Genomic DNA, 12,702 nt, shown 5'->3' with positions numbered 1-12,702 from the left:
TGTTGTAAAAAATCAGTCGGAATTTCACAAGAAACAGGTCACAATTTCACAAGAAAAACTTGGCAGTGTTATAATAAAAGTCGTCATTTTACTCAACGCAAGTCAACATTTTATAAGAAAAACGGAACATTTGTGCAATATTGTGATAAAATTTGGAATTTTACTCAATAACAGTCGCAATTTGGTTTTAAAAAAATGGTTTTAATCTTCATTATTTACTTCGTTATTACAGTATGTCTCTGTATACATTATTATTATTTTTAAATTAATTTTGGCCAAAGGGGGCGCATTTCAATTTCTCACACACACTTGTTATTTCATATGTTGGCCAGAGGGGGAGCACTTCAAATTTTTACACACACTTGTTATTTCATATGTTGACCGGAGGGGGAGCACTTTTAAAAACCCTCCTTTTTGGGACCACCCTAATTTTGATGGATTTCACCACCAGGGGTGCAAATGAGACATTCTCTATTAGATGCAATGGTTTTCCGTATTGGGACCATGATTTATGTCATCACTTGTTCACACCTCCTCATATGGAAGCTACTTTTCCTTGTTGATGTCTCAGGAAGGGTAGAAATACAAGAACAAACACACACGCACACGCGCACACACACACACACGCACACACACACACACATGCACGCACACATTCTTGTATTTCATACCTTCTTGAGACCTCCGAAAAATGCCTACCTCTTTAGGACCAGCCTTTCTAGATATATAAAGATGTGTATTTACAACATTAATAATATATACATACTATGCAAATATAAAAAAGCTTGTTGTGAAAAATGAGTTGGAATTTCACAAGAAAAAGGTCACAATTTCACAAGAAAAACTTGGCAGTGTTATAATAAAAGTCGTCATTTTACTCAACGCAAGTCAACATTTTATAAGAAAAACGGAACATTTGTGCAATATTGTGATAAAATTTGGAATTTTACTCAATAACAGTCGCAATTTTACAAGAAAAAGCTTAAAATTTTGGCAATTTTATGAAATGAGTCGTAATTTTACTCGACAAAAGTCACAATTTTATAAGAAAACTTAAAAATGTTGGCAATATTATAAGAATAATCTTAATTTTACTTGGCAAAATGATGACAAAAGTCATCATTTTACTCGAAAAATGTCAGCATTTTACTTGGGTTTTAATCTTCATTATTTACTTCGTTATTACAGTATGTCTCTATATACATTATTATTATTTTTAAATTAATTTTGGCCAAAGGGGGCGCATTTCAATTTCTCACACACACTTGTTATTTCATATGTTGGCCAGAGGGGGAGCACTTCAAATTTTTACACACACTTGTTATTTCATATGTTGACCAGAGGGAGAGCACTTTTAAAAACCCTCCTTTTTGGGACCACCCTAATTTTGATAGATTTCACCACCAGGGGTGCAAATGAGACATTCTCTATTAGATGCAATGCTTTTCTGTATTGGGACCATGATTTATGTCATCACTTGTTCACACCTCCTCATATGGAAGCTACTTTTCCTTGTTGATGTCTCAAGAAGGGTAGAAATACAAGAACACACACACACACGCACACGCGCACACACACACGCACACACACACACACACGCACACACACACACACACGCACACACACACACACACACACACACACACACACACACACACATTCTTGTATTTCATACCTTCTTGAGATTCCGAAAAATGCCTACCTCTTTAGGACCAGCCTTTCTAGATATATAAAGATTTGTAATCACAACATTAATAATATATACATACTATGCAAATATAAAAAAGCTTGTTGTGAAAAATGAGTTGGAATTTCACAAGAAACAGGTCACAATTTCACAAGAAAAACTTGGCAGTGTTATAATAAAAGTCGTCATTGTACTCAACGCAAGTCAACATTTTATAAGAAAAACGGAACATTTGTGCAATGATATGATACAAGTTGGAATTTTACTCAATAACAGTCGCAATTTTACAAGAAAAGCTTAAAATTTTGGCAATTTCATGAAAAGAGTCGTAATTTTACTCGACAAAAGTCACAGTTTTATAAGAAAACTTAAAATTTTTGGCAATATTATAATAGTAATTTTAATTTTACTACGCAAAATTATGACAAAAGTCATAATTTTACTCGAAAAATGTCATTATTTTACAAGGACAGCAAAAAAATTGGCAACATTGTGATACAAGTCAGAATTTTTTATGACAAATGTCACCATTTTTGCAATAAAAAGTAATACTTTTACAAAGAAAAGGAATAGTTTTACGAGAAAATATTGCAATATTACAGAAACAGAAAGAATATAAGAAATTATTCCCTATTTTATATAAAAAAAGTCTGCACATTGTGAAAAAAACACTGTTTTTAGTTATTTTTTTTGTTTGTACTTGGGTTTTAATCTTCATTATTTACTTCGTTATTACAGTATGTCTCTATATACATTATTATTATTTTTAAATTAATTTTGGCCAAAGGGGGCGCATTTCAATTTCTTACACACACTTGTTATTTCATATGTTGGCCAGAGGGGGAGCATTTCAAATTTTTATACACACTTGTTTTTTCACGTGTTGACACGCGCACACACACACACACACACACACACACACACACACACACACACACACACACACACACACACACACACACACACACACACACACACACACACATTCTTGTATTTCATACCTTCTTGAGACCTCCGAAAAATGCCTACCTCTTTAGGACCAGCCTTTCTAGATATATAAAGAAGTGTATTTACAACATTAATAATATATACATACTATGCAAATATAAAAAAGCTTGTTGTGAAAAATGAATTGGAATTTCACAAGAAAATGGTCACAATTTTACAAGAAAAACTGAACATTTGTGCAATATTATGATACAAGTTGGAATTTTACTCAAAAACAGTCGCAATGTTACAAGAAAAGGTTAAAATTTTGGCAATTTTATGAAAAGAGTCGTAATTTTACTCGACAAAAGTCACAATTTTATAAGACAACTTAAAAATGTTGTCAATATTATAATAATCATCTTAATTTTACTTGGCAAAATTATGACAAAAGTCATCATTTTATTCGAAAAATGTTATTATTTTACAAGGACAGCAAAAAAATTAACAACATTGTGATACAAGTCAGAATTTTTTATGACAAATGTCACCATTTTTGCGATAAAAAGTAATAATTTGACATAGAAAAGTAATAGATTTATGAGAAAATATTGCAATATTACGGAAACAGAAAGAATATGAGAAATTGTTCCCAATTTGATAAAAAAAAGTCGTCACATTGTGAGAAAAAGACTGCTTTTAGTAAAAAAAATTTGTTTGTAATTGGTTTTTAATCTGCATTATTTACTTCGTTATTACAGTATGTCTCTATATACATTATTATTATTATATTTTTTAATTAATTTTGGCCAAAGGGGGCGCATTTCTATTTCTTACACACACTTGTTATTTCATATGTTGGCCAGAGGGGGAGCACTTCAAATTTTTACACACACTTGTTATTTCATATGTTGACCAGAGGGGGAGCACTTTTAAAACCGACACACAGTCAATTTGAAAAATCCCTCCTTTTTGGGACCACCCTCATTTTGATAGATTTCACCACCAGGGGTGCAAATGAGACATTCTCTCTTAGATGCAATGGTTTTCCGTATTGGGACCATGATTTATGTCATCACTTGTTCACACCTCCTCATATGGAAGCTACTTTTCCTTGTTGATGTCTCAAGAAGGGTAGAAATACAAGAACACACACACACACACACACACACACACACACACACACACACACACACACACACACACACATGCACTCACACATTCTTGTATTTCATAAGTCTCAAAAGTACCGGTCCTACACCTAACAGCCCCTGTAATGATACCAAGTACATGAGCGTTCTTGGTACGCACGGTGCACCCCCTCCCTTCCCGTATCATGACTCTTTTTGGACGTCACCACATCAAAAAATCAACACAAGATGTCAAAACGGCCAAAACTGTCAGGTGCCCAGGGAAGAAAAAAGAGAAAAGAAGAGGAGGAGAAACGAGAAAAAGACAGAGGTAGCAGGTAGGTAACGTTAGCCTACATGAAATTATTTGTCTGTTACAGAATGTGATAGTAACCTGGCTTTTTAGCATTAAGCTAATGTTACATGATTCGGCAATTGCTAATCAATAAATAGCTAGTTCTGTTTTAACGTCGGGTTGATTGTGGAGGGGGCTAAATTGTTATGGAAAATAATAATGTAACGTTAGGTAATTACAGTACTCACCTTACATTCCTCAGGGACATTTGTATTAGATCTTTTAAGCAGGTGTTTTTTGTTTACATTGTTATTGCCTTCTGGTTAGCTAATGTTTGCCCTGCAGGTAATAGTCACTTTTCCACCCCTTTATATATTAGGTATAGTTGTAAGCCTAGTTGTTAAAGTGCACATCATTAATGTTAATTAAGCAATATGTATGTAAAAAATATTGTATTTCATATATTCATTTTTTATTTTTTGCATTCATTTATTTATTCATATTTTCTTTTATCTTGTTAACTATTCTGATTGTTAATTTGCTTTCTTTAAGTAAAAAAAAGGTCAAACACAAAGCTATTCGGTTTCTTGTGAGTATATACACTTCACTGCCGATGTGGGGGGGGCGCCACCTAAAATCTTGCCTAGGGTGCCAGATTGGTTAGGGCCGGGCCTGCTTGTATGTTCACTAGGACTGCAGTACCTGGAGGAGGTCAACTAAAAAAAAAAAAATGAGGCACTCCTAACTTGGAGAAGCCAAACCATCAGTTTTTATATTCCTCATTTCCGTCTCTGGGTGTGTGCTAAGTCAGGACAGCACAACCTGACCATGTGAGGACATGTTCATGTGTAAGTGACCGGAAAACAACCTCTTAAGGCACAAGCTGTTTGTTTACATGACTTTTTTTTTATTTCTCTTTGCTATTTGGGCTTATTGGACCCTAATTTGAATAAAAACTAAAAATCATCTTTTTATGTGATGTTACTAAATTAGCCCATGAGTAACAAACGTGTACTTCATGTGTAGTGACATGCTAATTTTTATTTTTACACTTTTTTTTCTCCAAATTCCATTGTATGTTATACTCTTCCGACACCACCAGATGGCAGTATAAGTGTCCATATGTCGGCATAAGACACCAATTCAGTAGTGTACACCATTTTGGAAATAAGAGCTAAAAAGGTGCTGTCCACGCATGTGGCCACTAAGGCCTTTGGAGGTTAAATGTTGGCGTGATGATAGACATGGAGTCTCTCCTCCAGGATAGGGCTATCACTGAATTTATTGCTTCTTCTCGTGAGAGAGTTAATCCAGTCCACATACCAATGTCCAACTAAGGCTCCTTAATTTATTACGGGCTCAACCATTATTTACTTAAACCTGGTGGTTCGCCTTCACCATATGTACTCGTTGTGGCTCGTGCAGCCCTTTTAGACACTCGTGATTTAGGGCTATATAAATGTGTAGCATATAATATGAGTTAATTAATTGACTTCACATGTTTTTGGCTAATGCTGTATTTTGAAAACATGCCCCAGGGTGAGATCTTGTAAACATCCCTCGCTGCCAACATGTGCTCAAAGCCGATCAATGGTCAATCAAAAAATACAAAATAAAATAAAACACACTTTATGGTCCAAACACACTACATACATAGTGTTTTTATGACTCACCAGCAGGAGAAGACAGCAGCAACTAGTGGCCCGGCATGCACACTGCAACACCATCAGTGTGTTAGAGCTCCAGCTAGTGGCCCGGCATGCACATTACAGTGTTGTCTGTGAATGAGGACCACGTCATACAAAAGATGTTCAGTGTTCAGTCGTGAGAATGTGGTCGTACAAAAAAAAAAAAAACAGACTACAGATTGCACACAAATTAAGTTGTCATAGCGGGAACAATGATGAGCTTTTTACCCAAGTTGGATTTATTGCATGGGGACCCTTCTGTGCTGCTGTATGACGTCACGCTAGATTGAGAAATAGACAAACAGATGGATGGACGGAGACGGTGATAACAAGTGAGACACTTCTTGCTCCTCCCTCCTGGTAAAGATAAGAGGTTTCTATTGGGACGGCTTCATTGCACGCCAACGTCATAGAAACGTATAAACATGCAGAATGAAACTAAGCAGTGTTGTCTGTTGTTATTCATATTCAGTTGTGTGTTGTTTCTTTTTCACACATGTATTTTTTTATTTTTATATATGTTCACAAAAACATTCACTTAAAAAAAAAAAGTATATTCTATCTCATCAACCAACAGTTTGTCCCTAAAGTCTTGGGAAAAACCCATTTATTATACAATCATATATATAAAAAAACACAATTATTTTTTGTTTGTTTATGAATTACATTTTATTTTAATTTTATATATATAATACAAATAATAATATTTTACACATACATATTTTCTTCTATTTGAATTATAGAATATTATTTAATAATAATACACATTTATTTATATTATACAGTGTGCCTCCAAAGTCCAGGTACATAGGCAAAAATGTTTATCATGTACAATTATCTAAAACATTTTTTTTTAATGTATAAATAAACTATACTTACAAAATAATGTTCTATTTATTTATTTTTTATCATACATTCCTATATTGTTTTATTAGTTATCCCTAAAGTCTTAGAATTATTACAATTATTAAAAACAAAACTATATTTTAAATGATTAGATTAAACATCTTAGATATTGTTTTTATATATAACATATAAAAATGTTTTATATTTATATAAAGAATATAAATAAACTATATATATTAAAAAATTCTGTTTTTTAAATTTATTAATTTGATTTTGTATTCTTATATTGCTTTACAGTTTGTAAAATCTTACAACAAATGCTTGATAATACAGTAATAAAAAAACAGCTATATTTTAAATAAATTACATTGATTAAACACCTGCTATATTATTTTATATATAAAATGTGAATACATGATATTACATAATACATATTTTTTTCTTTCTAACATATAATTATGTTATTTTAATAATAACAATACATATTTTATTCATATTATACAGTGTGTCGCTGAAGGCAAAAATGCTTATCATATACGATTATTTAAAAAGAAAACACTTGTACTTGTATAAAAACATAAACTATAAACTATATATTACAAAAATATGATCATCCTTTTAATTTATCAATTTAATTTTATATTCTTAAATTACCTGACAGTTTTTAAAGTCTTACCACAAAAATGCTTAATTATGCGATTATTAAAAAAACAAATGTATTTTAAATAAATTATATTGACTAAACACCTGCTATATTGTTTTATGTATAAAATATGAATAAATGATAGTACATACTGTACATAAATATTTTATTCTTTTTAATATAATATGCTATTTCAATTATATTTATAAATATTGTACTCATATCATACAGTATGTCCCTAAATTTGGGTACGTAGGCACAAATGCTTATCATATACAATTAGTTAAAAAATACTCATATTTATATACAAAATATAAATGAACTATATAATGTAAATACATATGTTTTTCTTTTTGATTTATTGATTCTTTATTATATTCCCATATTATTTTACAGCAAAAATGTATAAGATATACATTTATAAAACTTAAAAAAAAAAAAATATATATATATATATATATATATATATAATATAGAGAAATAAATAAAGTTATTTTTAATTTATCAACTTTAGGGTGTTATTAATTAAATAATAGATTTTTAAATGAACTAATCATTATTTTAATTAAAGGTTTTGTGTAAAGCACTATATGTATATATTAGGGGTTCATGTATCTTATGTAATATAAAGTGTTTAAATGAATGATTGACAGTCAATGATGTAAATGCAACAAAGGTTGTGTAACAAACGATAATGGGTGTTGTCGACTTTAGTCGAACAAGTGGTTTGTTATTGTTGTTGTTTAAATGTGAGCGCCGACCAATCAGGAGGCAGCTTGCTGGGATGTGCTGCGTGGGCGGACGTTCCCAAGCAATAAGTGACTTTAAAGAGAGAAGGGGCCTTGGATTTAACGGCTGCGTGGAGATTTATGGACGCATGAAAGGCTCTTTGTGGGCAGCCTGACGCCATTTTACAACCACGCTGTCGTCTTCCTCTTCTTCTTCTTCTTCTTCTGTTTTGTGGCCCCAAACACAAAGAGCGCGTTATGGATCATGAACAAACCGCAAAAAAAGAGAAGGAGCCGCACCTTCCGCTTCCTGCAAGAGTTGTCAGGTGACCTCAGGGCAATCTCACAGGCCTCTGTGGAGCTGCTGCTGCTGCTGCCACCTGCTGGGCCCAGAGGGGAAATGCACCCTTTCAAGTTAGATGATGTATGGCTTGTTCTGATGGTGACCTTCCTCTTCTTCTTCTTCTTCCATCCTCAATGGCCAACCCACCGCCTGTCCTGAACAACTGACCGCTTGTCGTCTGCAGCTCTGATGTCCGCGCTCACAATGGACCGTCATTCATGGCGCCCGATAGAACTTTCCTTTCAAAGGCCGCACTTTCTTCTCCTCGCACGTCCGGTCTCGGCCGGGAACATTGACTTCTTGTCCTTGTCTGAAGTGTGTTTGTATTTAATACAGAGCGGCAATTTTATTTTCAGTTTCTCCATCCCATCCATTTTCTACAGCTTGTCCCTTTCGGGGTCGCTGGCGCCTATCTTAGCTGCATTCGGGCGGTAGGCGGCGTACACCCTGGACAAGTCGCCACCTCATCGCAGGCATTTAACCCAGCATGAGACTTTAAACCAGGGGTGGGCAATTAATTTTTACCGGGGGCCGCATGAGCATACTTGCCAACCTTGAGACCTCCGATTTCGGGAGGTGGGGGGGAGGGGGGGCAGGGCGTGGTTGGGGGCATGGTTAAGAGGGGAGGAGTATATTGACAGCTAGAATTCACCAAGTCAAGTATTTCATACATATATATATATATATATATATATATATATATATATATATATATATATATATATATATATTGTCGGAGGCAGATATTTACATATATCCGAATTTAAGTTGTACTTCTTTTATTTCATAGTCATATTTGAAAACAGCTCGTGTTTTCCATTTCTTCTCTTGATGCTCTGTCTGCAAGTAAACTGTGTGTTAACCTTGAGTTCTTTGGAATGTGTTTTGACTAGCATTTGTTTTGTCTACAGAGATGGGACGAGAGAGAGGGTGGTGGGATCGGGAAGACAGACCATTTTTGGGAGGCGCAATAGAATGTTCTAGGGTTAGACTGGTCTCAATCAAAATGTATATTGGCAAAGCTTTGAGAATATACAACAAAATACCTATTCTGTCTCTGGTGGTTTTTCAACTCAGCTTTAAGATGACATGGCACCCCAAACCATCACCCAACCATGCAAATTTTGCATTTCCTTTGGAAATCGAGGTCCCAGAGTCTGGAGGAAGACAGGAGAGGCACAGGATCCACGTTGCCTGAAGTCTAGTGTAAAGTTTTCACCATCAGTGATGGTTTGGGGTGCCATGTCATCTGCTGGTGTCGGTCCACTCTGTTTCCTGAGATCCAGGGTCAACGCAGCCGTCTACCAGCAAGTTTTAGAGCACTTCATGCTTCCTGCTGCTGACCTGCTCTATGGAGATGGAGATTTCAAGTTCCAACAGGACTTGGCGCCTGCACACAGCGCAAAATCTACCCGTGCCTGGTTTACGGACCATGGTATTTCTGTTCTAAATTGGCCCGCCAACTCCCCTGACCTTAGCCCCATAGAAAATCTGTGGGGTATTGTGAAAAGGAAGATGCAGAATGCCAGACCCAAAAACGCAGAAGAGTTGAAGGCCACTATCAGAGCAACCTGGGCTCTCATAACACCTGAGCAGTGCCAGAAACTCATCGACTCCATGCCACGCCGCATTAACGCAGTAATTGAGGCAAAAGGAGCTCCAACCAAGTATTGAGTATTGTACATGCTCATATTTTTCATTTTCATACTTTTCAGTTGGCCAACATTTCTAAAAATCCCTTTTTTGTATTAGCCTTAAGTAATATTCTAATTTTGTGACACACGGAATTTTGGATTTTCATTTGTTGCCACTTCAAATCATCAAAATTAAATGAAATAAACATTTGAATGCATCAGTCTGTGTGCAATGAATAAATGCAATGTACAAGTTACACCTTTTGAATGCAATTACTGAAATAAATCAAGTTTTTCAAAATATTCTAATTTACTGGCTTTTACCTGTATATATATATCCTGAAAATATGCAAACAAAACTGTGTTTAGATAATTGATACTTCAAACTTGCATAAATAAATCTTAAGGAATATAACATAACTTGGCTTCTGAGAGCTTCAAAATGTAATGAATAAAATGCTAAAGTTGTTGATAAACAAGCAATTATTTTAATAATTAAATATGGTCATTTTAAATGAATTATTATGATCATTTAAAATTAATTATTTCAAATATGTTTATTTTAATGTATAATTCTAATGCCTGGATGTAATAAGAAGTCAGAAAAAATAAAAATAAAAATACAATTAATTTAGATGTTTTTAGCAAAATATAGTAAAAATGTATTTAGTTTTTCTTTTTTTTTAATTAATAAATATATTTATTTTTAGGTAAGATAAACATAATAATACAATTTATCTCTAGTCTGTCATGTCTGTGTAATCATGTTTTGTTTTAAGTCATGTTTTGTTTAGTTATAGGACTCTTTAGTTTCTGGCTTTTCACTCCCTTGTCTTGTTTCCATGATTACCCCATTAGTTTCACCTGTTCCACGTTTGGACTCATTGTGCACTCTTGATTATCACCATAGCAACCCATTAGTTTTCACCTGTTACGTCACGCACCTGTTTCACGTTTTGAGTCACGCACCTGTTTTCGTTAATCATGTCTGTAGTATTTAAGTTCAGTGTTTTCAGTTTGTTCTTTCTGGTGACATCCCCGCATTTATACTCTCCACATTTCTGCTTCTGTACACTCTTTATCCTCTAAGATCCTGCTTCATGTCCCATGCCAAAGTAAGTTTTTGTTCCATGTTTATAGTCTTTTTGTTTTTCATAGTTTGTTCTCCGCCATTGTGCGCGCCTTTTGTTTACTTCCTTGTTTTGTAGTTGTAGTGTTAAATAAAAATGTACTTACATTCCCGTCTCGCCCGAGCCAACTTTCCGTTGCATTCTGGAAAAGCAAACACCCAAGACCAAGTCATGACAAGTCTGGATGATTTAGTTCTTGTCACCCTGTTGTCCTCCCGTCGTGAAAAAAGGCTGTCCTCACTCAGGTCCGCATGGAGCTGGAGGGGGCGTGGCCTCCAGCTCCGGCTGAAAATCGGGAGATTTTCGGGAGAATATTTGTCCCGGGAGGTTTTCGGGGAGAGGCGCTGAATTTCGGGAGTCTCCCGGAAAATTCGGGAGGGTTGGCAAGTATGCGCATGAGCAACCCGAGCATTGCTGGAGGGCCATACCGACAATATTTCAATATATATATCAACGACAATATTTTATAATTATTTTTGATGTACCGTAAGATAAATAATAATAATATTAATAATAATGTCATTTAACCTGACTTAACTTTATACAAAAGCAGATTGCTTTTGATGGTTTTATTTTTAACACGGTCTTACACAACACTTCCTGATGTATAATACAATGCAAAAATGTCAATTTCTGTCAGTCAATTTCTGTCACTTTATCCTGCATCCAACATTTTTCCCCGTCAGATTTGGACAACCACCTGTTGTCCCATTTCAGTCCTAACATGTCCATGTTACCTATGTCAGGGGTCGGCAACCCAAAATGTTGAAAGAGCCATATTGGACCAAAAATACAAAAACAAATCAGTCTGGAGCCGCAAAAAATTAAAAGCCATATTACATACAGATAGTGTGTCATGAGATATACATTGAATTAAAGCTGCAAGCAGCATTGGTCGGGCCCGCGTATTTGGCAGGTGCTAGTCCTAAGTGTCCCAATACTATTGTCCAGTTTTAGTCCTAAGTGTCCCAATACTTTTGTCAAGTTGTAGTCCTAAGTGTCCCAATACTTTTGGCCAGTGTAGGTGTCCCAATACTTTTGTCCAGTGGTAGTCCTAAGTTTCCCAATACTGTTGTCTACTTTTAGTCCTAACTGTCCCAATACCTTTGTCCATTGGTAGTCATAAGTGTCCCAAAACTTTTGTCTACTTTTAGTCAGAATTGTCCCAATACTTTTGTCTAGTGTACCTACCTTGTCTGCATTGTGTGGGCACGCTGGTGCTTCCTGCTTTTAAGCAGCCATCTTAAAAAAACAGCAGCGCAGCGGGTCTTTGAAGGGTCATAAAATCAAAACCGGAGCAGTTATTAAAAAGCCCATCTATACTTTTAATCACAAGGGTTTAATCTCTCTCCTGTGTTAGTTTGAAGCCGAAACGACAAACGCGCTCAGAGGAGATAGATTTTGAAGAAAGGTGACCGGTTTTTACAAAAATTTTGTTTTGAAGGGGGAATAGCAAACTTCCTGTTGATTTTTGCTGGGGGTTGTCAATTTATGAAATGTAGGTCTAAGTGAGACCTACATAGAGGTTTTTGTTTCATGTCTCTCCGACCTTCCCAGTGGGAGTTACAGGCAGTTTTGTCATTTTTTTCTTCCGAGGAGCAGTTTTTTCTGCGTTTTATTCAAAAATTGCGCTAGAGCGCAATTTTGAGAT

General features: G+C 35.1%; 1 protein-coding gene across 1 annotated transcript in view; it reads right to left on the bottom strand.

The window, feature by feature from the left end:
- The window catches only part of LOC133607273 (uncharacterized), a 66,782-nt gene that overhangs the window by 33,033 nt on the left and 21,047 nt on the right, over positions 1 to 12,702 (bottom strand). The window contains exon 2 of the mRNA XM_072913861.1: positions 5,835 to 5,844. Within this exon, the coding sequence (XP_072769962.1) occupies positions 5,835 to 5,844 (10 nt within the window). The remainder of the gene's footprint in view (positions 1 to 5,834; positions 5,845 to 12,702) is intronic.

The sequence above is a fragment of the Nerophis lumbriciformis genome, linkage group LG09, assembly GCF_033978685.3.
Source record: "Nerophis lumbriciformis linkage group LG09, RoL_Nlum_v2.1, whole genome shotgun sequence".
Classification (NCBI taxonomy): domain Eukaryota; kingdom Metazoa; phylum Chordata; class Actinopteri; order Syngnathiformes; family Syngnathidae; genus Nerophis; species Nerophis lumbriciformis.
Note: the sequence above shows the minus strand (reverse complement) of the source record. Positions and strands in the feature narration are given on the sequence as shown.